General features: G+C 37.7%; 1 protein-coding gene across 1 annotated transcript; it reads right to left on the bottom strand.

Annotated features, from left to right (window-relative positions):
* Positions 1-895: 895 nt before the first annotated feature.
* On the bottom strand, positions 896-27,108 carry mybpc1 (myosin binding protein C1). Its single transcript, XM_066669563.1, has 28 exons — positions 27,095-27,108; positions 26,412-26,453; positions 24,433-24,474; positions 23,596-23,706; positions 22,142-22,290; positions 21,918-22,035; positions 21,778-21,829; positions 20,907-20,963; positions 18,564-18,727; positions 17,762-17,894; positions 15,821-15,945; positions 14,244-14,349; positions 13,882-14,048; positions 13,539-13,704; positions 12,770-12,876; positions 12,080-12,216; positions 11,745-11,904; positions 11,294-11,398; positions 10,993-11,181; positions 8,822-8,956; positions 8,439-8,606; positions 8,067-8,155; positions 7,688-7,883; positions 6,394-6,533; positions 6,090-6,249; positions 5,035-5,171; positions 4,211-4,397; positions 896-1,479 (listed from the first exon to the last, which is right to left on the bottom strand). The coding sequence occupies exons 2-28, from the start codon at positions 26,440-26,442 to the stop codon at positions 1,370-1,372; spliced, it is 3,441 nt and encodes a 1,146-aa protein (XP_066525660.1). The 5' UTR covers positions 26,443-26,453; positions 27,095-27,108; the 3' UTR covers positions 896-1,369.
* Positions 27,109-27,852: the final 744 nt, after the last annotated feature.

The following is a 27,852-nucleotide window of genomic DNA, read 5'->3' as shown; positions in this document are numbered from 1 at the left end:
AAAAAGGATCCATGTTTTGTAGGGCTAACCTTAGTAATTTTCAGTAAATATTGTAGACCTAACTTAATTTTGTTTTAGCAAGAGTAACACTAGCTAGTACAATGTAGCCCTAACATTACCTTCTAGTAAGAAGCGTAGCACATAATTTGCCTAATCTTTTAGTAAGAAAAATAGCTCACTAACTTGTACATTATATGCGGCTTTCACATGCTAGTCATGAGATCCTATTTTCCTGTGAAGTGTTTTTTTTTTTTTTTTTGGTCAGTATAACATGAAAAACGCAGCTGTGCACAAACATAGCATTCACTACACCAGCTAATGTAAGGTTAATAACTTGAACTGTGCTACAGTAGCTGCACTATTAAAAATAAAGAATTGTGTACCATCCAATTCTATTTCTGTTTTTATGTTAAAAGGTCACCTCAATTTGAGACTTGAAAACACAGGTATCAAAATTATCTCTGAATTTTACACTAGGATTATGACTTGATGTGTGTTCATGTGCAAGTTCCATATTTACATTAATTCCAATGGCACATGAATGCAGCATTAAGCTTAACATTACATTAGAAAGAACAGTAATAGCACTAGCTAGTATACTGTAGCCCTAACATTTTAGTACATTCTATTAGGAACAGTAAGCATTACTTTTTAGACCTAACATTATTTTAGTATGCAGAAATCACACAACCCAATTGTTAGTAAAACTGCAAGATCTTAAACAAAACATAAGCACACAAAAACCCACAAAGTGTGTTTTCCATACTGTGACATTTATTCAGCTCAATCATGCTACACATAACTTTGTTTTTTTAATCTTAGACAAATATTTTCATCTTCTGCACCAGTTCAGTTAGAAATTAAAGCTAAGCACTTCTAACTTATGCAACTCATTTATTGTCAAAGAGAGATTTCTGTTACTACTTTGTAAAGGGAATTATTTCCGCACATACTGAGAATACTGGAGTTAGGATGAGAAACATGGAAAACAATAAAACAAGAAAAAGCCCTTTATCATTTTTAATTGAAATTCTATTTGTGTGAAGCAGTTTATTTCCCAAAACCAGAATAACAACAAAAAATTAATGCCTTAAAATATTTATCACTGAATCCCTTAAATATCTTTAATTCTACAACATCTTATACGTTCTGAAGCTATTGTCCAATCCAACTGTAGACATCCATTTCAGTATCAACAGGGATTTGGGAAAAACAGCCTTTCATGAAAGCAGGGTTGATGGATACAACTGGCTTTTCTATGGGAACTATAGGTCCATGTCTGAACACAGCATTCCATGCCAAAGACTGGACACACACATCATTGATGGGATCTCAGGGATTACTGGGAAAGCTCTGGATGAATCCTCCGTCAGTCAGATCCCTTCTTCTCAGATTCTGAGGGCTTTGTGTCGCTCATGTATTTATCAATAAGATGCAAGGGAACTCCGCGCTTCATCAGTTCAAAGAAAGTAAAGCCTCCTAAGAGAGAGAAAAATAGTAGTCAAGGGTAGGGCAGAGAGAAGGAAGAAATAAATAAAGAAAAAAACACACTGCAGTATGCAGCAGGATGGATGCTCATTGTCCACAATATGTCTCCCACATATTAAGGCAGTCACTTTTATGAAGAAAAGACAGGTATACATAAAGACAGAGAAAGGAAGCAGGAGAAAAAGACGTCAGTATTGGGCAGGCTCTGCACACTGTGAGTACAATCATGTCTACTGTATCTTATCTCATATCTGCACACTTATCAGTAAGGTTAACAATTCCTTTTGCATTTTAAATCTAAAAGACAGAGGAATGTTTTACCATTCAGTGTCTTATCTGTGGTTTAAAATGACTAGTTTGCCAGAAGTTTGAAAATGACATTCAGTTGCATTTTGAATGCTGTAGGCTCGCAGTTGCAAACATCTGGAAAAATAACTGCTGATGAAAGCTGCGTCACCATGGATGTCAGTCTTGACTGCCGGCTTAGTCAGACTTCTTGGTCTAATTAGGACAACGTTACTCACCCTTTTTGTGGGATATGTTATTGAGGCAACAGACACAGTTACTATGAAAATGGGGATCACACAAGCAGCAGATTGTCCTCGGAGACAGTAGCGGAGACACATCCTGGTTTCCAGGTGATTAGAGACAGAGGATGCTTCCTCAAATGCACACATCAGCCTAAGTTGTCAGCTCTGTGGTATATCAGCATGCAAGGAAGAACGCTGAAAGCATACTAAAACAGCTCACGTTTATTTCGGAACTTCACTCTAGGTAAATCTGCTCATCAGCATATTTAAAAAAAGCTTATTTTGATAGAACTCTCACCATTGTTCTATGAGACATTAGTGCATAATGTATAGTTCAGCAAAAAGAAAAGAAAATGAGCAAAAGCAGGATTACTGAGAGGAGCAGAATGAATGACATATATAAGCTTCATATGCTCGAAACCATATGAAAGCTTACCTTAGATGAGAATAACATATTCACTATTCCTGAGTGATGACTGGGGGGAGAGAAAAGAAGAGGGGTTAAACCCAGTGTTTATATGAGGGAGTTATATGGCAACATCACTGACTTAGTCATTACAGATTTAACATGAAGGATTAAGGCACAGACTGCAAGGAAAATCTCCATCTGCTGGTGATGTGAAGATGAATGACAAAGAAACAGAATTCATGTAATTCAGTCAGACTTGAAAGTAGAAATAAGCAAAAAAAATATATAATGACATTAGAGTTACAGTCCAAGGTGTATAATTTCTCCTTTATTTTTCTCAATGCTGACATTTTAGTGAGGTGATGAATTGTGGCTTTTGTTTGGGTGGGGGTTTGGGGGTGGGTATAAAGTCAGAATCTCACAAAGGTAGATGATACCTGAATCAAAAACTAGAGTGTGTAAACATTATATTCTGGACAATTCCTGCTGGACCAGCTTTATGCTACACTAACAACTATTAACCATAAGGATAGAGAAACAAACAAATCAATTATATTTGTAGTAATGTAGGTTTTTAAATAAGGGGCACCATCCTCAGGAGGAACAGAACAAATCTGCTGATTGTATCTGGTCAAAATGAGAGTCATAGTGTAGGTATGGTAGAGTTCAAATCTGGTGCTGATTAACACAAAACAGTTCTACACACAACATTAATCTTGGCCTCACTTACATTCTTATAATTTTCAAACAATGTTTATATAAAGAAATTTGCTGTGATGTAGTAAAATGCATCAGTATGAGATACATAATATGACAAATATCTGTAAATGCACAAAGTTTACAAATGATATCAGCTCTTGAAACACTTCACATAGCCTTCCTCTGTGAGCTTTGTAGTAAATCAGTAAAATGAAAGAAAGTGACGGTTTCTGGTGTTTATTTACTTATTTATTTATTTATTTATTTGTATAATGCCCCACTCTGACCTGGCCTGAATCCTTTTGCAAAGGCCATTATATCACAGTCAAATACATCGAAAGGCAGCTGTTATATCTGGAACAAAAGCATTAGTTATTTATAACATTATTCACATTGTTTTTTCAACATTTTAAATTCACAAAGGAATTAGTGATATTGTGAATTGAATCAGCTATGATAAATAATATAAGATAGTATGCTAAATTCAACAGTGATTTTAAGACACATGTTCTGAAATATATCAAGTAAGTGGTCCAAGTAAACAGTAGCAAATGCACACCCTACAAAATATCAATCAGGGAATCTGGGGAGATGTAACTGCTGAGATATACACTTAGTGGAGACTTAATCACCATCACTTATCATATAGGAGCATTTTGTAGTTCTAAAATTAAAGATTATAGCCCATGTGTTGCTCGGCATAATTTCTTACTCCCCTCCCACCTTTCACCCTGTTCTTCAATCGTCAGGACCACCACAGAACAGGTATGTGTTAGTGTGTGTTGTGCTGGTACATGTGGATCAGACACAGCAGTGCTCCTGGAGTTTTTAAAAGCGTCAGTGTCACTGCTGGACTGAGAATAGTCCACCAGCCAAAAACAACCAACCAACAGAATCCAGGGATTAATATAACCTGTGTCATTTTGATTCTGAATCCTGGTCACCATATTAGAGAATATATTTTCATAGTTAATAAAATATAATAGTTATTTAACAGGTGCACAAAATCCCACTTATAATTTGTTTAATCAGTTATGCAATACAACAGTAGACTTTGTCACTGGACTCCTGCACACAGACTGACCTTTCACTTCCAGTTTGCATTCCACCTGTGCCTCCCCGAGGTCATTGATTGCCTTGCAGGTGTACACGCCTCCATCAAATGGGCTGGGCTTCCGGATTTCCAGCGTACACACACCCTGATTGCTAAACATGCGATAGCGTGGGTCATCTAAGATGAGAATTTTATTCTTCATCCAGATCACTTTGGGCTGTTACAAAATTATTACAGGAAAACAGACAAAACACAGGCTTTTAACACCAACCTAATTAACCTAAAACCTAATATTTTATAAATGAATAGTGTATCACTTCTTTAGTGTTGAATCAGTGCTTACTAAAGCAGCTGCATAATATTTAACTGAAGGTAAATATCTTAATAATATATTTAACCTCTAAATGTTCATGCATATAGTTGCTGTATCTCTATTTTTTGTTTTAGTAGTTTTTTTTTTTTATTGATCATTTGAACACAGATACATTTAAAAAAAATAATAAGGAATGGACCAATAGGCATGATCAAAAATGACTAGGACAACTAGAAATGTTCCTAATACTTTATATATTAATTTAATTCATTTTAATTATTATTTTTTTTCCAGCAAAGTTACGTTGTTGAGTGTACTTGGACAGTTTTACGTCAAATACACATGATTATGTTAGATTCCTCATTTACAAAAGTTTCAGTAGAGCTATAAAACAATTTAGAGTGCATGGCTTGTTTATCCGTGACCAGCTCCATAACAAATCTGATATCTGCACGTTCCCCTACAAATTGCTTAGTGCAGATGTTATACTAAATTATTTCCTAAAAAAAACACACATAATGATATATGATTTTTTTCTTACCCGCGGGTTTGCACGAACACTGCAGTTAAGGGAGGTGTTGTATCCAGCAATGGCGAAGGTGTTTATGAGAGGCTGGGTGAACTTGGGGGGCTCTGTGAAGTTGTAGTCAATGTACTCCGGGTTCTTCAAGTTCATTCCTGAATGAGAGTGAGAGGAGGCAGAAGAGGAAGAGGAGGAAGAGTAGGAGGAAATGGAGGAGGAATAGGGGGGAAAGGGAGAGCGGGACTGTGCATGATACGGGCCGAGTGCTGTATCATGGGGGAATTTCCCTTATGTGATGAGGAAGAAACAACAGCGATTTCATTTATCATCTGCCTCAAAGGGACGATGGGTAACATCATACTTTGTGTTATAGCACCTAAAGTCATATGCAAATGTCTGATTACCCCTGGCCAAGTTACATGTTTTGTTGATATTATTTATTTGCTGAGGTAGAAGTATGTCAAAAATAAAACATAAAAAATAACATGTACCATAACTTGGCCAAGTCAATTTTATGTTAATTTTTTTTTATTTAATTCAGCTAATAACAGTAATTGTGCAATAAAAGGAAGAATTTACTTTTACTTGTAAAATCCACAAAACATTTAATCTGACCTGGGGAATTGCAAACTTTTGCACACAACATTATATTATCACTTAACCCTAAATAAAGATGTTATCCAGGATTGCACAGCTGCAGGACCTGAGTTACAGATGTGTACAGTACTTGTTTTTACCAACAAGTACCACTGGTCACTGGTTAGTTGCCTGGAACAAAGCAAAACACGGAGGGGTGGAATCTGTTAATTCAAGTTTGAGGGATAACAAACAAGACAGCTAATGTGAATTAATAATAGAAAAAAAACATTTTATTTTATTCATTCTTAAAAACCGCACCTTCATTTCAATCAATGTTCGAATTTGCTGTTCAGTAAGATATTTGGTTAGGTGCAGGGTTTTAAATACTAACACTTTGCAAAGCCGTTTAAACAAAGTTTAAACCAACAGTTAACTTCTGGTTGCACTGCATGAATAAGCTGCCAAAAAAACTTCAGGACTTAGTGTGGACTTACCCTCCTTCAAAATGATTGCACTGTCTTTTGTGGTGGTAGCATTCTCACTCAGGCCCACCATGTTCTCAGAGAAGATCCTAAAGAAGTACTCATTGCCCACCACCAGCTCACTAATAGTGATGCAGGTTCGGTGGTAGTGCTCCAGGCAGGTGTACCATTCCTGTTCCGCACACACAAACATAGCACACATTTTGTTTGAAATTACACTGGGTAGCAATTTCAAAATGTAGGATATCAAACTCAGGATGAAAAGGTGCACCAAGAAAGAAAGAAAGAAAGAAAGAAAAAGAAAACTACTTTGTACCATGGTTTTTTTGTCTGCCTTCTGGATGGTGTATCCTGTTATGGGTGCATTGCCATTATCCTTTGGTGGTGTCCAGTCCAGAGCAACGTTCTCACCCCAGACCTCCTCAATTCTAACGCACTGAGGAGGGCCTGGAAGGTCTGATTTAGAGAGTATCAGGAACAGTAAACTGATCAACGTTACTCTACTGCTCAGCTGCAGAAACAACCTCTAGTTTTGCCATTACATTCACTCAAACCCAGCAATAATAACTGGCTAGTAAAGTTTCAACCAATAAATGGAGATAACCAAGTTGTTAGGTGTACAAATATATTTTAAAGTGTTGTTTTGTGTAACATAACTGTAATTCAAACATTCTCCTGCTTTTTGGCATTTTATGGTTGCATAGAATTAAAAATGACAAATGTCATTTTAATCAACAAAAAATGACCTGACATTTAAATAGGTTGAATATGGCAAGCGAGAAGAATTTATTAGTCACTGCATTCCTTATAAGTTCCATCAACTCAAAAGCATGTGCATCTAATTGTTCTGTTCTTAGGAATAATATTGTATCCAAAAGTATGTGTGAGTTTTGGTTTAGATGATTTAAAGATGGTGATTTTGATGTTAGCAATTGTGAACATAGCATATTAATACATCATTTTTAGATGTTTTTTACAAGGGACATTTTATTAATAAACTGAAACTATACCTTAACTCACAACTTATTGTAGTAAACTAATTATCCCATGTATATGTTAGGTATGCAAATAGGTTTTAAAAAGGGGTTTTGTGTAATTTAATATTCAAATAACATTTATGCGTTACACAAAACACTTTAAAACCTATTTGTATACCTAGAAATATACAATGGGTAGGTAGTTTACTACACTTAATTGCAACACAACTTTTGGGATTTTCTCAGTGGCTTTATGATATGTACAAATATGTGAATTTAGTGCTCTACAGCATGTTTCAGTCCAGTAAAATTAGGTAATGCAAGTACAACCAGAGCTTATCATGTGATATGTGTTGTGGACAGTGTCAGTACGCTTGAAGCCTAATCAAATCGTTACTGTCCACTTAAAAACATGTATCTCCTTTTTTGTGGATTTTTTTTAGTTTGAACACAGCAGCTGGCCTTTACATAATGTTAAAATTTCATGATGAAATGCCCTAAGTCAGTGGTCTGTGATTGGTTATTCGGATGTCACTCAAATTGCCTTTTCCCATCTAACAACAGGTAGAATTAATGCTTGCTACACCAAACCTCTGCTTATCAAAGGCTAATAAAATGTATTTATTAGCTCACCGACTATTTGGATGTCTAGAACAGCTGTGTCCACATGGTTCTCCACCTGCACAGTCATCTCATATTTCCCAGAGTGCTTGCGCTCAGCCTTGCGGATGAAGATGATGCTATCACAGTCTGAGTTGCGGATGCTGACCTGAGTGGGATCAATGGCCTGACCATCCTTCAGCCAGCTGACTTTTGGCCTGGGTTTGCCCTGTGGACCGGCCATGCATTCGTCAGTCGTAATTTAATAGTTCAAATAGAGCCATGTGGAAAATGTTACAAATTTAATTTTAATGAAAGTGGTTTTGATTAAAATGATTTAAATCTGAATATTACAACATGGTCCTGACCAAATATATATTTTGTGTGGATTTCTCCAAATCTGTTGCCTTACCATGAACGGCACAACTAGGTTGACCACTTCTCCAACTTTGCGCATGTATGTCTGCTTCAAATGTCGAGGGATACGAATCTTAGGAGGTTCTGAAATGCATGAGCTTCATTATAAGCTGCAATATTTAGAACCAATATATCCACAGAAATTCAAGAAACTTCTGATACAGCTTTTCTTTTCTACAAACCTTCTAATACACAACAATCAAAGTCTTCTAATAAACAGAATAAAACAAGATGGAAAAGCAATCATGGAACAAATGCACTCCGTCACACAGACATTTATGTTTTTTGACAAAAATGAGCTTATTTAGACCAATTATTATTATTATTTATAAATAAAGCAGGTAGTCCAGTGACTGAAGTGTCTTACCAATGACCTCCTTGACCAGAATGGAGTGCTGTGTGGTGCGGGGTGGACTGGCTCCAGCTGCATTAATGGCCTTCACTCTCACAAAGATCTTTGCTTCGCGAGGTAAGCCTGTGATTGTATACCTGGTTTTTTCAGTCAGTTCATTATTGGCCAGTATCCACTCATCCGCTATGAAGAAAACAATTCGGTTTTTATAAAAGCAGGCTTTATAATTTTCACAGTTACAAATGACAGATTTTTATATATCTATATAAATATAAAGATGTACTGTTTCTTCCTATAAAACTTTGAATTTTGATATATTTTGAAAATAAAAATGTATATGTAAACAGTTTATGCAAGAAAAGGCTGTGGAAACAACTACAAAGATAGAGCTGGCTCACTTCCTTCAAAGCAGTATTCCACTTGGTATCCATCTAACCCAGCGGCACCAATGGTGTCTGGGGGACGCCACTTCATTGTCACAGTTGTGTCAGTGACATCATCTACTACCAGCATTGTAGGTTCACTGGTGACAGCTTGAGCAGAAAAGAGAGCCAATGTTAGCTTTACAACATGAGCGTAATACCAGCAAGTCACTTAGATCTGCACCAAACAAAATCAAGAATGGACTCTTCACCACCAGTTATATCCACCCTTTGACAAGCGAGATTGAGGCAGTCGTGGCCTAACTGTTAGAGAAGAAGGCTTAGGACTGGTAGGTTACTGGTTTCATACCCATGGCCGGCAGGAAAAACTGGGGGTGGTGGGAGTGAAGAACAGCACTGTCTTCCACCCTCAATCCACAGCTGAAGCCCACTTGTGCAAGGTACCCAAACCCCAACTGCTTTCTGGGCACAGGGGATGGCTGCCTGCCGCTCTGGGTATAGATTCACTGCCCCTAGTGCTATGTAAATACTAATTTATTTGTGTGTGCCACACAGATGGCTTAAATGCAGAAGACACATTTCATTTTACATTGTACAATGACAAATAATTGCATATTTGTACATTTGCATAATTTATATTCACTCCTCAGCGAATTAAAACCAGGTTTTAATCTTGAGACTGATATCCCCATACAAAAAAAAAAAAACAGAAACAAAGTTATGAGGCAGTTAAAACTTGCCTCTATGGAGAATAAATGTGACAGCACACAGACATTCATGTGCTCATGTCAGGGGAGTAGATAGAGGGAGGACCTCTGACCTCCCAAAAATGTATTTGATGCCACTAAAATGTTCATTCAATCATTCATGCATTATCTGTAACCGCTTATCCAGTTCACGGTCATGATGGGTCTGGAGCCTACCCAGAATCACTGGACACAAGGTGAGAAGACACCTTGGAGGGGGTGCCAGTCCTTTGCAGAGTGACATACACTCACACAATCACGCTTTTTAGTTGCCAATCCACGTAGCAACATTTGTTTTTTGCACCACGGGAGGAAACCGGAGCACTTGAAGGAAGCCCACACAGAAACCTAGGAAGAACACACCAAACTCCTCATAGGTAGTGAGAGGTGCTCGAACTCACAACCTCAAGACCCTGGAACAGTGTAACAGCAACACTACCTGTTGCGCCATTGTGCCACCCCACTAAAATGTTAGAAAAAAGGTGCTGTGGATCCTCATGCCATTTTGCTAACTTGAATAAGAATCCTATGTCACCACCAGTCATGTAACAAAGCTGTTTTCTACAAAGAATAGGAAAGATTTACACTTTTGTTATCATCTGTTTCTGCAGGTTTTAGGAACTTGGCTTAGCAACCACTTGTTTGAGAAATCTGCCCTTATTTCAACTCAGGTTTGTTGAGGTGTTTAATTAGTAAATACCTGCTGTGGTATGCTGTCAGCTGCTGCATGAACAAGCTACTAGAATAGGAATGAAGTAATTGTGTCTTTATTTCTCTCTGGTTATGACAAATATAGTGAAGTACACTAGATATTGGCTGTTAGCCTCTTCATGCTGATGTATTTTGGTATATAATTGCGAGATATATGCTCCACAAACTGCATCCAGAAGGAAATCCTTCCCTCACACACACATACACACAAACACACACATACATGAACACACGTGAGGGGAGGGAGTCCTCCATGTATCTCTCTGGCATCTTGTCTCTAGATCTCATTATGTTATGTTTCTCTATTTTTCCACTGCTCCTCATGCCCAAAGTGTGACAGGTTCCAAGAGAGACCCTGATTGCCTAAACCTATAATCCTCAGATGATTTGGCAGCCATCATAAAGACATATTTAATATCCTCTAAATCTCAGGCTTGTGTGGTGGAGGTCAGAGTCAGAATGCTTTGGATGCTGGAGTCTGCACCGCAACAGCTGCAAAGGGGGAGACCCAAGGGCAAGTTCAGATATGGTGACTGTGTAATGGTGTATCTATAGCGTCGCCATTTCCCTTGATATGATCTGCTACGATTGTGTACAATTATATAATTAAACAAGCAATGGTGACATAATTGATCAAAGGAACTCTTTGACAGTGTTTGGTAGACTGAGACATGGAGTATGTGTAGGTAACAGGACACAGTGTCATTCCTGTTAAGGGTAGGTACTCACCGAGGGGAACAAAAGATTTGGAGGGTTCACTAGGTTTGGACACACCAATGGCATTCACTGCAAATACTCGCACCTCATAAGGCACTCCCTCAATCATCTTTTTTGGCTCAAATACGGTCTCTTTACAAAGATCAAAGTTTAGTCTCATCCACCTAGAGCTCTGCTTCTTCTTCCTCTCAATGAAATATCCTAAGAGACAGAGGAACACAAGACCTCTACATTAGAATAGTGTTGGGGAATCTACTTATTTTTGTTATGCTGTATACAAAGTATGAGTAATTTTGATTAACTAAAACTTTACCTAGGATAGGAGAACCACCATCATATAAAGGAGGATCCCATGACATTGTACACCAGTCTCCTCCCACCTCTGGGACCAAGGGAGCCCCAGGGGCGTCTGGGATATCTAGAGATGAAGTCATAAATAAGTCATTACTTCACCTTATTTCAGCTTATACCATCAACAATAGGACCACCAGAATAGGTCACCAGAATAATGACCTAACCTCAGCTGTTCTACAGTGTTCTGAACTGTAAACCAAGTACTTATAGTGTTACATGGCAAATCTGATCTGCAAATGAACAATGGGGAAAAGCAGTGTCTTTGTAAGTCTAAGTGTCTGTCTTTTTTACATTATCTGTAATGTTTGTTGTGATGTAATTAATTTTTATGAAGCAAACCACATTAGCTGTACACATTTCAGTGTAGAATTACACATTCTCGTTGAAATACAGTGATCTGATTGACTTACCAACAACCTTGATTTTGACACAGGCTGTGTCCTCTCCTGCTTCATTCTGCAGAACAATCTTGTAGTTGCCAGTGTCCTCTCTCTCTGTCACATCAATGGTGAGGCAGGTGTGGTCAGAAAATGTCTCTGCATGAACTCGACTCCCCGTGTCAAGAATGACCTAAGCCAGGACAAACAAAAATGTTTTGTTTAATTACTGTAGACTGCTGCTATGGACAGATTATTACATTCTAAAATTGATAAATCAGCTTTACATGACATCACTCTTATATTACTTCAACTATTTTTATCAAGCTACACCAGTACCAGTCCTGCTGTACTCCAGTTCCACTCACCCTCTCTCCTTTCATCCACACCACCCTGGGAGCAGGTTCTCCACTAATTGGGACCTCCAAGCGCAGCTTGTTTCCAGCCACTATGGTGACAGTGTTGTCTGGAGCATTCAGAGCCTCCAAATGCACTTTTGGGGGATCTGAAATCGCATTTAAGCCAGTTCATGTTGGTTAGTTTAGAGCAATTCATAATTTATTTGACTGCTCAGTATGAGTAATAAAATCCTATTTATGTAACAGTTCACCCCATGAAATGCAGAACACCCTGAGTGGGCACTTTCAAGGTTCCTCTTGAAATTAACTGTAACCTGTAATATCACCATTCATTCATTCATTCACCTACCCGGAATCACTGGGCACAAGGTGAGGACAAACCCTAGATTGGGAGCCAGTCCTTCACAGGGCAAACATACTCACACATTCACTCACACAGTCACACCTATGGACACTTTTGAGTCACCAATCCAACCAAACCTACCAACTTGTGTTTTTTTTTTGGACCGTGGATGGAAACCGGAGCACCCGGAGGAAACCCACATGGACATAGGAAGAACACACTAAACGCCTCAAAAACAGTCACCCGGAGCAGGACTTGAACCCACAACCTCCAGGTCCCTGGAGCTGTGAGACTGCGACACTACCTGCTGCGACCTGTGCCACCCTTGTAATACCACCATGATATTTAGTTAATACCTATGATGTGGACTTTGGCACAAAGGCTCTGGGAGTATCCTTCAGGCACAAAAGTGTAGTCTCCAGCATCATGAAGAGTGCAGCTCTCAACTTCCAACCTGTGGACCCTGTAAATGCAAAAAAGGATAAACGATGGTGTTTGAGAAGTGGTAGCAATTAAATAGAAGAGGTAGACCTACTGTGGGTGTGGTTAAACTATGAGAATTGAATCACAATTTGACCAAAGCTGAGTGAAAGTGAAACATTTCTGACTAATAAGATAATAAGAACATGTATGCCCAAATGTATATGAGGCAGTATATTTATTAGTAAATAAATATATCCATATTAGGAATTCCAGGTTTAAGCTGGATTCCTTTATAACATAAAATAAAGCATTGTTTGAAACTTTAACCGATTCTGCTCTTTGGTAAACCTGGTTTTGTCTTATTGCTCTTTTCCCATCGAAGATTAACAGATGATACAAATTCCAAGGTCATTACTGATTCAAATTTTAATTTATACATTTCCTGTGATTTAAATTCAATATGATTTTATGTGCAAGTAGTAGCTTGCTTGTAGGTTATGTCTAGTATATTTCATATTTCAACTCCTAAAGGAACCAATAATTCAGAGAATTCAGAGAAAAAATGGATATGTTATCAAAATATAACGGTTTGTTCACACCCATTCTTTTCTGTCATACTGAAAAACACGTTAGACATATGGGCAAAACACCAACCACAAAATAACACAAATCATTTATATGAGCAAAGCTGAGTCACTGTACTTGGCTCTGTGAATAATGGTGAGGCGATCGCTGGACTGGATCAGCTGGCCATTCCTATACCAACGTCCAGGAACATTCCCAGGTAAGATCTCACAGTGCAACTTTAAAGGTTTTCCCAAAAGTACTGTCATATCCTGTAGATCCTGCAGAATTTTTAGAGGCTTCACTGAACCAGACAAGAACATGGGAGAAGGAAAAAAAAAGAAAAAAAAAACAAAGAGTGAAAGTAAGAGAAGTAAGCATAATGAATAGTTAGAGAGAATTCTACATACATGTAAATATTTTATTGATGCAAACATATATTAATGATACGTGAGTACATAAATATTATAATGTTACGTACAGTCCACTTGGACATGGGCTTCTGTGGTGCCCCCTGTGGCCATGAGGGAATATGTGCCTGTGTCCTCTTTCATGGCATCATCTATAATCAGCCAATGTTTGGTGCCTTCACACTTAACGCGATATCTTGAACGCACCCCAGTGGGAACTTCCACCCCATTCTTCATCCTATTAGGGTGAGATATAAAATGGAAAACAGTACTCAGTATGGTTCAATTTAGCTTTTTGTGTGAAAATGAAAGTTACAAATGCAAATATAGGTCTTAAGTGGTGTAAAGTGCTCCCTATCTTTATCTTGCTCTCTCTCTCTCTCTCTCTCTCTCTCTCTCTCTCTCTCTCTCTCAAATACACAAGCACACAAACCATTTAACTTGTGCTCCTTCTTCTGACACTTCACACTCCAGCTCAATCCTTTCATTGACTGTAGTCTTCACAGTCTCCAGCTCTTTGACAATCTTCACTGGTAACTCTGCAGAATAAACAGACAAAGACAAAGATTTCACCAGAAACAATCTAGGGAGACATACATCATCTGATAGTTTATGTTGAATTTATGTTAAATTCAGCAAATAAACAGCAATTGTGCAGATGTGGGTTCTCTATATAATGTGTACTTATTTTCACTTGGAATATGTAAAAAATATGTAAGCTATCCAGTGAGTACCAAAAGTTTTCAAAACTACTACATGTACAAATTCATCATAAAATAAGACTACATTTTTTTACCTGATAATGCTCTCACTGAATGCAGTCATAGCTTAGTAATAAATTGGGGAAAAAAGTATGTTTTCCGTCAGTATCCATCAGATATTTAAAGGGAACATTTATGATTGTGGGGAACAGTTCTCTCTGGTTTGTTTACTTTTAGAAGCTCCGCATTTTTTAAGGTGGAACGGTATGTTTGAGGAAAAGTAACTTGTCTGTAAGTATTTATACATTGATTGAATTACCACAGAAACTCATTTTTAACTTGAACTGTTTTGTTTTGTAGCCGTGTTTACTTTTCTGCTCTTTCCCAAATTTGGAGACATCTGCACTTTAAGTGATCGAAAACAACAAAAATAAATCACCTGTGGAGCAGGAATAAAACAATATCCTCATCCTGGTTCATACTTTTCAACGTTTGGAGTTGTATAAAAAAAATTCATATGCCGTTTCTCTGCCATGAGCAGAGTAACAGAGAGAGATTAGAATGCCGACACACATTGTTTTTTTTTAATTTTATAAAATGTTTTTTTTTTGTTTTTTTGTTTTTTTAAATAATCAAAATCACCTTTAGACTTAGGGATGTCCCTATCTGATCTCAAAAGGGAACACACCCTGGAGGGGGCGCCAGTCCTTCACAGGGCAACACACACACTCAACATTCACACCTTTGGACAATTCTGAGTCACCAATCCACCTACCAACGTGTGTTTTTGTACCATGGGAGGAAACCGGAGCACCCAGAGGAAACCCATGCGCACACTGGGAGAACACACCAAACTCCTCACAGAGCAGGACTCCAGTCACCCAGAGCGAGCCTCAAACCCACAACCTCCAGGTCCCTGGAGCTGTGTGACTGCGACACTACCTGCTGCGCCACCGTGCTGCCCCTGACTGATTTTAGAATCAAAATAATTCTTTATACATAAAAATAACATTAGATGATTTCATATAAGGTGTTTGCTTGAAGTGTGCACTGTGTAACAGTAGTATCTAGGTAATCTAAGTATCGGATTGGGAATTGGTATTGGCAGATACATTTATTGTCTGTAACCGCTTATCCAGTTCAGGGTCACGGTGGGTCCGGAACCTACCCAGAATACGGTATCTGCAGATACTATTAAAAGATTCGGATCAGGGGCAAAAGAAACTTGATCGGGACATAACTCCTTTAAACGTGAAAATTAATTAAATTTACTCTGACTATCAGTTCATAAATGTGTGGACATATATACCTTTCACAAATAATTCAGTGGCAGATTTCTCATCTCCTGCAACCACTGCATAGGCAGCATCATCACTCATCTGACAGTTGTTGATGACAAGAATCCGCTGTGTCCCCTTGTGCTCAAAGATATACCTGGCCAATGGAATCATTAATTCAGTTACTGACAATGCACCTTTTAGACCATCTATTGCTTTTTTTTGTATTATGGAAGAACTCTACTTTTCTATTCAAAACATCATAGAAGCCACAATATGTACAGGTTCTATTATAAAACCAAATTGTTTTAATTTTGTTTACATTTTAAAACAAAGTAAGCTGAAATACGCAATGCCATAAACCTAAGTGTATAAACACCTAATGATAACCCTTTAATTGCTTCACGACTGGTTAGAACCAAAATCTACCTAGAAGTAACTGTCCTATTGTATGTAAGAATTACACATCCCTCCATGCTTTATTAGTCTAAAAAATGGCACTGCACACCAGGACAAAGACTATCAAAGGACACAAGAGGCAAATATTTTAAGACTTACTGACATGCAGACTTACTTCCTATTACTTAAGGCCAAAAGAAGAGCCAGAATGGAACCACAGGGAGAGAATGGAAGAGTTGGAAGTTATGGTGTAGAGATGAAAGCACCACGGCACAACAGGCACAATTGGACAGGACAGAAGGACAGAAATACATCATGCCTGGAACAATTGAGGCTATAAGAGCCACTGTTATAAAGTTATAGAGCCAGATGTATAGAGAAACAGAGAGAGAGAGAAAGAGAGAGTGTTCCAGGGACAACAGACAGCATCAGAAATTAAATGCAAGAAAGTTGCACTAACCACCCAGATGGCTTTAGCGTAGTTTGACTTTCAACAAACTTGGGGACATTTTTGTGACTTTGATTTAATTTGTGAATATTACCAGTAGATTCAATATCTGATAGATTTTCTGGCTAAATAGAGTACTGGCTAAATGCTACATTAGTCTGGTAGACGAGTGAATTTCCAATTTAATGCTTCAGATGTCTCTTGTTACAGAGAGGAATGTAGTGTTAGGAGCCTTGCCAAACAATACTGAAATAGCTCAGCGTGCTTGTCTGGGTTAAGAAGAAAATCCCAGTCTGCTGTATAGTGTCTTCTATCATATTATCCACTACACTATAACAAGTGTAATTAAAATTGTAACAACTATTTTTAAGGACAGTTTAATTGTCATCCACATTTAGTAAAAGTTACAATATGCTACTAAAAAAATTTTGGTAGGTGGATTGGCGACTCCAAAGTGTCCATAGGTGTGTGAGTGAATGTGTGTGTGTGTCTGTGTTGCCCTGTGAAGGACTGGCGCCCCCTCCAGGGTGTATTCCCGCCTTGCGCCCAATGATTCCAGGTAGGCTCTGGACCCCCCGCGACCCTGACTTGGATAAGCGGTTACAGATAATGAATGAATGAATGAAAGTTGGTGTTGCAAAGCCACACTCCATTAAAGTCCTGTAAAGGAGGTAGAGCCATTTCTTGCACAATAAAAGTCCTGTCGTTAATAACCAAGGATAATTATTCTTGTGATACAAGACATTACTATTTAAATAGTAGCTCAGGATCCACATATATGTCTAGAAATGCATGGCATTCATTACAAGACAACTCAAAATTTAAGTAATGTGGTTTATTGGCTGTGTGTAATGGTTCACTGCAAGTTGGTCTGGAAGAAACCTGGATTTTACAGAAAAACAACTAACATAATTTTAGAGAGTGTTCTAATATGAAACAAATGAACTTGCATGAGCCATTACATCTGGGACCTGTAGTAGCTCAATCTACAGATAAAATTACAGCAAAACCATACCACAAATCAAACACATTTTGTGAGAGAACCCCAAAAATGCCTTTCATTTGTGAAAAGAGATGGGAATAAACAAAATGCTAAGTAAGTACTTAAGTAAAAGATGTGACCTACTTAGGAGTGGGACGGATCTCCTGGCCATTTTTATACCATTTCAGATCGACTGTTGGATCAGCCAGGTCCACGACTAATCGTATCTTCCCACCTTTGTCCACCTGATATGTAGGGTCTAACTTCTTGGCAAAAGCTAAAGGAAAGTAAGAATATGTGAATTCAGTAATAATGTGATCAAATTATCAAACAAAAATATATTTAAAAAAACTAGAGTGTGCAGTTTCTGCTGAAACTGCGAGTGTGATTGCATCTCTGCAGCGGTAGTTGGGAAACCTTGAGAAAGCTGTTTTTTTCTGATTACAAACAAACTGTGTGTGTGTGTGTGATGTGAGTGAGATGCTCCCTGTGTCCAAAATGGTTCCTTATTCACTATATTGTTCATTATACAATGTGTTATTATAGGGAATTAAATTCAGGAAGGTAGTGAAAGATTTTGGGTTTTAACCAAAGAGCAGTGGATTATGCATATGTGGTTTCTGCTAGTGTACATGGGTTGGAATGTACTTTTTGCAGTGCATTGTGGGATTGTTTGAATGCACTGAAAACTGTCCATGTTTTCGACACTACTACAAAATAGCGGATCCCCAAAATAGTGCTGGGACTCTGTGTGTGTGTGTGAGAGTCTGTGTGTACTGTGTGAGTGTGAGTCTGTGTCATCTGCGAGTCTGTGTTTGTGAGTGACCGTGTTAGATATTTTAACACATTGCGGCAGTTAAATGTGAATGTTCCAGAACATTCTGCCAGTCGTTTCCTTAAAGTTTCACAAATTGCCAGAAACATTTGAAATAAATTCACTCAACACCTTCACTCTTCTTCTCCTCTTTCTTTGTCTTCTTCAACCTCCTCAGTAAACCCCGAAGATCGGTGATGCCGTACATGAAGGCAATCTTCTCATACTCATCTGGCCGGGCGTTTTTCAGGATCTCCCACACGTCCACCTCTGGTACTTCCTCCTGTTTTGGCTCTCTGGTACCACACAATAGAAAAGTATCCGTTCACGAGCTCCACACAGGCTCTAACAACATGTGCAGAGGAACCAAGATCAATAACAAGGGGGCCAACTCGAATGCTTGTGTTTGAGCATGGAATTTCCAGCATTTATTTTCAAGTTTTGTTTGAGTTTGATCTGCTGGTTTTTACTGTCTTTTTCTCTCCAGTTCCTCTGTACATGTCATACAAAGGGATGGGCTAAAGAAAGCACAAATCTTGTTTATTCTATCTTTTGTTTTGTGGGTGTCTTGTGATGAATTGTTATGTAAGATCAATAAAAGATCTATGGGATCAGGTCCTGTCAGGGAAATGAGGTGTTTGCATTAAGGAGTGGGGTTGTTACTAGATGCTACACAAGCCTTTCTGTAAATGTACTTCCATTAAGAGGGGCAATTTTTATATTTTGATACCACAGGGAGTATGTCAGGGAAAATCAGGTGATTATCTGTGTATTCATGAAAGGATTAATAACTACAGTGTATACTACACTGTCAATTGATGCATAAACACTAAAGGGAGGTGAAGTTCATTCCTGCAATTAAAAATATTTTATGTTGATACGAAGCCATGCTGGAGAGGTAAGATGATCTTCACTTCTTACACTTTAAGTAGGCCCATCCCTTTGCAATTTTCCTAATTCAAAACTCATAAACAACTTATTCCTTGAGATTAGCTCAGGATTAGAGGTTAAGGGTTTATTAATTGTGAACAGAAGTGTTGTAAAATGGTTACTGAGCATGTTGTGTTTTTTATTATTACTTTTCAAAATGTGAAACTTTCAGTTAGTCATCAGCATGTCAAACAGGCCTTTCTTTCACAGACATTTTCCTAAATGTCTGGAAGGTTTGAGGCGAACAGCACGAAATGATTATTGTCATTTCCTCTATAGTATGTTTCATGTCTGCATATACTCAGGCAGGTATTAAGAGCACTGAAGATTACATTTGTAACTATATTTGTATTTACGTTTTAATTGAGTGGTAATTCATAAAAATGTAGCGATAACACTATTTTGCAGCTTCATTTCAAGGTGGTCCACCAACTACTCATAAATTACTGGAAAAAATATGCCCTTTGCTTCCGTTTTATAATAGATTATTTTCTCAAAGTATTACAGTTTGTAGGTTAATTTTTAACAGCATAACAAAACAAAGCACACTTGTGGGAAATCAGTTTATCTAGTCAGTTTTCATGAAGATTCTTCACAAGCTTACCAATTTCAGTACAGCGATTAAAGTTATCCTTTATATTTGCATGGTCATATTTAAAATCTGAATATCATTATACTTACTAGTGTGACACTATAAGCATTTCTCATCATTAATTCCTAAATTTTAGCTTGAAATAGATTTAACATTGTAGTCTATGCCTTAAGGTGGCCATGGTGCCTTTCAGCTCAGGATATTAAAGGTTTAATCCTGGGAAAACAAAGGACAATTTCCATGATTTCTGAGTGTTACTGGAGCTTTCATGAATGCTGCCCGTAAATGAAGTGTTACCAGACTACAGTAGGCCAACACTCTTGCTTGTCCAGTTTTGATCGCTACAATCCATGCTTGGTATAACTACAGGATTACGGTACTTACCGAGAGTAAGGTCTAACTTAATTACCTACTTTCTTTACTAACCTGGTGTTTCTGAATATATGGGGAAGAAGAAGAGACAAGCCAAAATAAATGTGGAATTTAATTTCTAAGACTGGAGTTTCGTATGTGCTATTCACCGAACAGAAGAACACAAAAGCACAACCCCAAAAATGCATTTTTTTTCCTTTTTGTGTGGGGGGAAAAAGTAAAAAACTCAAAAACAATGGTGAAAAATGCTGTGTCCTTTCAGCCAAACAAGTGATTTACACACTGTTTGATGTTCATTGGTTACTTCCAAGAATGTGAACACACATGTACTGAACATATTTACCATGTCATTACAGATTACACATAAAAATGTAAACAAAATGAAATATTACTGAAATTAGTCATTTGGAAAGATGAAAAATGAGGCACTAATTGTCTCTTCTCTAGTCCACAATAAACGAGAAAAGAGAGATAAAAGTGAAAAAGGGAAGAAGAGGACACCCTAGTTAGGGTTGGGGGAAGAAAAAAAAAAGAAAAAAAATAATGACTCTGTCCCCTGAGGGGAGGACTGTGGTTCTCACCTATGTTTGAGAAGCCCACTAAAGTCAAGCTCCCCTGCATCGTCCTGGCCTTCACTGCTGTTGTTAACAAGGAGAGATTAATGGAGATTCAATTAGACAGACAGTCAGAAACACTAGAATAAAAACAACGCAACTAGGGCCTCAGCCTGCAATCTATGCATTAGGTCCAAACAAATGCATGATTGAGGCATACACAAAAGCTGTTCGCTTTGCTGTTGGGAGCATTGTCAACAGCATTTAGCGAATTAGTTTGTGCAAGGCCTATGAAGATTGGTCCCAATAGACCCAGGACAGCGTTCTCACATCACTGCTGCAGTGTTGTCTTGCAGCCATTTTGTGAGAATGTTGTGAGCGATAATAGTGTGCGTTGCTTTCTGACACATCACCGGGGAGTTTTCAAATGCAAGCGTTGGCCTTGAACAATTCAACACATTGGTTTGCATGTTTTGTTGTTTGATCTGTGGGTTGATTTGTTGGAATTAGTCCATGGTGAACATACTAATCCTGAACATCAAACCATGTTCCAACATCGGTTTGTGGAGGATTACAGGACCAGAATTTCAACTTTAAACAAATAACCACAGCTTCTCGACAGAGACAACAACAGTGACAAACACTAGTTTAAATGTACACATACACGCATTTTTCATTTGTTACTTTTCCCGCATAATCGTACCTGCTCCAACAATATGCAAATATACAAATGTGATATACAAATTAAATTCTAAATATTCTAATTTCAAAATAAGTAATAAATAAACATATTCTAAATGAAACTGACATGGTGCATGGTCCTGTTGCCTTCTTCTTTTGTAAACATTTTATAGTTAAAACAAAATTGAACAAGGTCATGTGGCTGGTCTCCTTTTACCTTCTTTTAAAGGCTGACCGAATATCAATACTCTGAGTCATCTCTGGAACATCTGAAAAACAGCACATCAAACATTTTTTTCTAATTAATTCATAAAATAAATTCTGTCAATATAACAATTTTTGTAAAATTAGACAAACCTTTGACCTCCAGGTCAAAGGAGCAGCTGTCAAACTTATCCTTATAGGTGACCTCACATCTGTAGTTCCCGGCATAGTTCTCTTTAGCCTTGATGATGTGCATCTCAAATGTGTGAACCTGCAGTGGCAATACATCAAAGCATGCAGAATTACTCAGTAGACATCGAAAGCAGAGAACTTTCTTTTATATTTTATATATTAAATAAATCAGCAGGTATTATTACCTTGGTGATGCGGTCAAAACTCTCCTTCAGTTGTAGGTGCTTCCCCGTCTTGCTGGCCAGATCCATCCATTTCCCTTTGAACCATTTGACAGTTGGTTTGCGGAGCAAGTCCTTGGCCTCTACCTTTGCAATGAAGGTAATGTCTCCACCTTAGAAACAAGTAAATTGATTTAGATACAGCCCAATTTTAGAAAAAAAAAACAATTTGGTGTTTCTTTATGCACGTATGGATGAGCTGGAAATTATACAGTTTATTTTTCCACATTTATTAGGTGCTTTTTGTCATTTTATTTTAAAGGCAATGTGTAAGATTGTGGGGAATCACTGTTCTCTTGTTTGTTTATGTTCAAAAGCTCATTGTCTTTTCAGGTTGCACAGTATCTATGAGGGGCTAAAATGCCTGTTGTTTGTATGTTGCTGAAATTTAACTTGTCTAAGTTTTAATCACTTTAAATTACCACAGGAACTCATTTTTAACTTGAGTTGTTTAGGTTTGTAGTGCTTTTGCTGTGTTTATGTTCATGCAGTTAGGGCTCTCCCATTTAAGAGTCAGTTCCATCTACACCAAAAATAAATAAATATTACCCACTTATTGAGAAGGAATAGAGTAACTATTCAACTCAGTTCATGATTTTCAACTTTAGAGGTATATATTAGTGGTCTAAAAACCTCCAGGTGCAATTTCTCTGCCGTGAGCAGAGAGAGAGAGAGAGAGAGAGAGAGAGAGAGAGAGAGAGAGAGAGAGAAAGAGAGAGAGAGAGAGGTGCAAGAGCTTAGCATACTGGACCAAAACACAAAGTTGTTATAACCATTTACACACACTTGGTTTTGTAAATACATTAGAGTGGTTTCAAGCATGCAAACAGCACGCAAATGTCGCCTTTAACTGTTGTGTAGTATTAAAAAGGATTTTATTTTTCAATAAAAACAATTACTTAAAATAATGTGGCTTGAAAATGGCAAAAGGAAAAAATGCTGCAAAATTATGTGTTTGTTCAATTTGTTCTGTTCTTGGGGATAATACTGTATCCAAAAGTATGTATGAATTTTGGTTTAGACAATTTAAAGATGGTGATTTTGATGTTAGTGTGTATGGAAGTAGCATATTTTTAATACTACACAACCATTACTATTAAATGACAAAAAAATTTTGAATTTACAATAATATGCTGCACAAAAACACTTTAAAACGTATTTGTACACATGCTATATTAGGCTACAGTTTACATATAGCAGTGCCTCGTTTGTAGGCCCATGATTTCCCATGATGTCCCATGATGTCCATCCACCCCCTGCCCCGCAATCTCCCCCTTGTTGTGTGCACCCCCCCCCCCCCCCCCCCCACATCCCACTTTTGGAAACTCTGCATTAATTTTGGAGTTCTGCCATAAAAAGTATTCCTTAATGGAAAGGTTACTCTTCATTCTCAAAGAAGCAAGATTGGGTATACAAACCTACTGTGATGGAACCACCTTGGGGCTTCTCAATCAGTAAGGTGGAGAGGGGAGGATTTTCTACTTGCTTGTCAAGGTCTTCTGGAGGCTGCCCTTCCCCCAAAGACCACACTAGAGATAGAGTAGGACATTATCATCACAGCTGAAATCTTTGAGCAAATATGATACACTCGCACATACATACTCTACACACACAAAAATAGATTCATTCAACCACTGTAAACACAAAGATGTTCTCTGTCATACATAAACATGTATACACACACAAAGCTGCCAGCTGAGAACATAGCATTTAGCAACGTGACAAGCATTAAGATGCTAGCAACAATCAAACATGAACCATTAACCTGTAAAAGGGGAAAAAAGAGGGAGATTGTTATCATAGACAATACTGTGAAACCTGTGCAGGAAGAAATGGTGAAATGTTTTCATTGACTCCCACTTATTCATCTGTAAAGGCTTCAGATGGTCTACTTCCGAGGAAGTCCGAAGGCACATCACGACTTGAAAATTCTTACGTTTCTTTCTACTCTACATGCTGCAATGACCTCTCATTGCAAGCCTGTTTTACATTTTCCCATGACTTATGAAAAAGCAGATCATTTCCAAAATCTCCATAGCTTCCTACAAGCAAATGTGGGGTTCTGAACTATGAAGTTTTGGGAAACCTCTCTTTTCCATACTACAATAGGCTGGAAAGAACCTGAAAATGTAGTGCTTTAGTCAGGCTCCATTTAACCAGCCATTCTGGGAAAATGATGACTCAGTGGAGTTTTGTGTGCATTTGCACTAGTTCAAGAGGAAGCTTTGCAGCTGCTTTCATGGCTAAAGTATTACCTGAGTCTTTTCTCCCCGTGGCTGACTCAGGGATGCTATCATCTAAACAGAGACAGAGAGAAATTTTTACAGCACATTATGGTTACTGTGATATCCAGCGTAGCAGACACATGTTAAGACACGCTCACACAGACGAAGAACATGCAGTCAGAGTAAGGTGCAGCCTTTGTCAGTGCTTTTGCTCCATGTTCAGTTCTGTAGGCAAATTTGGAGTTTTTTTTATGAGGTTTGAAATCATATTTATACGAGAGATGCAAACATTCCTCTTTTAGGCAGAACTTCATTCACATACACATTTTAAATTTAAAATGATGGAAGGAGGCTGCATAGACATTCACAAATAAAAAGACAAGTTTAGAAAGACTATATGTGCTCAAATTTCCCTCATTTTTCAAAATCTCAGCATCATTAATGAATATTGAGACTATTTAGAGTGCTCTAATTTGAAATGTTCTAGAGAAAACTACAGTCTGAATTTTAGTAAGAATAAATATCTGTTTAATGTTTTTAAAAGCTTCATCAAAATGAGAGAATACAGGAAACGGGTACACATTTGCTGCATGAGCTGCTGAGCATACTTCTAAAATAAGGGCTTGGCCTAAAGTATTATTTTTGGTATCGTTTTTCATCATTTTCAGTAACAGCTTTGTTCTGTTCATTGTCGTGCTGGGTCCAGAGCCAACCCTGAATCACTGGGCACAAACTCCCATATCACCATTTATCAACTTTACAGAGACTCATACAATTGTATGTTCACGTGTCACATAATAAGTGTAATGACTATTAGTGTTTTCTAAAGTTTGCCAGCCCAGGTTCTGGTTCTATCATCCCACAGTAAAGAAATAAGACATACTTTAGTGAAATTTACTAGCTCCTTGTAAAGCATATAAGGGATTACAAAGTGAAAAATAGCTAAACATATGATAAAATTACAGTAAAATCCAATGTACAAAAGTAAGCACAATCAGTTACTGCACACTGATATAAATAGAGCACCAATCAGGTATTATACCAATCAGCCATAACATTACTACACTTCCTTGTTTCTTATCATTGACTTTACTTCACTGACCATACAGATTCAATTTGTAGTTTTACAATGACAGACTGTAGTGCAAATTGTGCTCTCCACAGTTTGTTAGTCTTCTTTCACCCTGTTCTTAAACTGACATAGTGCTGGTGTGGTAGTGAGTGTTGTTCTGGTATAGTTGGGTCAGACACAGTAGTGCTGCTGGAGTTTTTTAACGCCTCAGTGTCTATCAGAGTGGACAGTAAGAATGAACAGTGTTTAAGGTCTCCAGCAACACTACCGTGTCTAATCCACTTATTGATTTGTACTAATACAACACACTCTAACACACCGCTACCATGTCAGTGTCACTGCAGTCCCCAGAATAACCACCACCCAAATTATACCTGCTGTATTGGTATCCTGAACATTGTAGGTCAAGCAGGAAAAAGGTAAGAGGAGGCTAAAAAAATATGCAGAAAAACAAATGGACTACGGTCTGTAGTTGTAGAACTATGCAGTGAACCTATATGGAATGTTAAGCTGATAAAATAAGGAGGCTGCTTTAATGTCATGGCTGGTCTGTGTATATGGGGTTTGTTAATATTTATTCATTTTTATTGTTAATTAGCATTTTATAGAATACATTTTATATGTGTTTTCATTATTTCACATGCCATGCACCCAGTGATTCCAGATAGGCTCCAGACACATCATGGCCCTGAATTGGATAAGCGCTTACAGATAATGAATGAATGAAGGATTATTTCACATCAAAGCACTTTGAAGTTTGTTGAATTACACAGGTATTTCAAAGAATCATACTTATTCTTCATTCAAACCTATTTAAGAACAGCATATCAAGTTCAAGTTCAAAGAGTTTATTGTCTTATAATCAGAAGGATTTGACTTTCACTTAAGTGTTTTATTAAATTCACTGTTAGAGATTAAGTGATAAGAGGATTCTTACTAGGTAGATCAACAGAAAGTTTCTTTTGCATACTGCCATCCTCTGAAAAGGAAACAAAGTGTTATAAATTGACCCCTGCTTCTGATTAAGTCATTCATATATGTGAAGTGAACTCGAATATGAATCAAAAATTCAGCTAAGCTGAAATATTTTCAGTGTGACAAAGACCTAAAGTATGTATGGTAAGCATTGAAATGCTCTGCAATGACACAATACACATATCACTTATTAATATGTGTATAGTTACACATACATATACATACATATCCATCCATTATGAATATTCCGTATATGTGTAAGCATTTATGATATTTTCCACACCTTTATATATGTATGTAGATATATAAAGGCAATGCTTGTAGGAAATTTAGACAGTGTCCAAGGTGACAAACATATACACTGAATGTATGCCTAAATACATACATTTAGCAGTCAGAGGCTAAAAACCCTTCCACCAAAAAAAAAAACCCAAACAAACAAAAAAAACTGTCTTAATTTTAAGCTCTTGTTAAATTGTCCTTTTTCACAGCAGCTCCTCCTTCTCCTTTTTTTGATCATACCACACCTGTTCCTGATGCTGTCTGTGAGACCAGCTAAAACAGAGCTGCGTTACAGTTTACCATGATGAAAGCCTCCGCAAAGACAAAGTGATGTGAAGCAGAAGAATAGTCATGGTTACCAACCTGAAGGGGGAGGAGGTGATGGAGTGCTGGCAGTGATATCATCATCTTTATCTGCAATAAAGGTGCAATTGACACATAGACCCACCTGTCATTGAGATCCGCGTTCAACAAAACACCAACACAACATGCAAAAACAGACATAATTAGAGACATGACGTCTACAGACATGACCCCAGTGGAGTGACTGTGAAAAAAGCACTTGCCAACACTTTTACTTTAGGGATGTGCATGTTTAGTGATTTTCATGTTTGAATATCTACAAGAGTTAACAAACACATATATTTATTATAATATTTATCAATATAATTGAATATTTATTATAGAAATATATTTCATTAGGTCTTCATTTTAATGTAATTATTTCGAAATAGCCACTTTTTTGCTGGACCGCCTTAGGGGCAGGCCTAGAAGAGGCGTTTGCACTGACTGACTGCCTGATACTTAATGTTAAAACGCGCATGCTCGAGTAGAAACTGTTAATTCAGCAATATTTCATGGAGAGAACTTAAGGTGGCACTACTACACCAATACACCGTCTGTTGTTCGTTCAGCCACATTGGACATTCAAGTTCGACCAAATGTCATTTTCCCCTAAACAAGTACTCTTTTTGGACCTAAAAAATGCGTCCGGCAGGGATTATCTAAATCGCTAAAAATGTCCGGGATTTTGCCGCCTGTTGGCTTTCCCCATCCCGTTTATTGATACTAGCCCTATATCCTTTATTAAAATCTTCACTCAGACCTAAAAAATGTCCGGG

The sequence above is a fragment of the Hoplias malabaricus genome, chromosome 4, assembly GCF_029633855.1.
Source record: "Hoplias malabaricus isolate fHopMal1 chromosome 4, fHopMal1.hap1, whole genome shotgun sequence".
Taxonomy (NCBI): Eukaryota; Metazoa; Chordata; class Actinopteri; order Characiformes; family Erythrinidae; genus Hoplias; species Hoplias malabaricus.
Note: the sequence above shows the minus strand (reverse complement) of the source record. Positions and strands in the feature narration are given on the sequence as shown.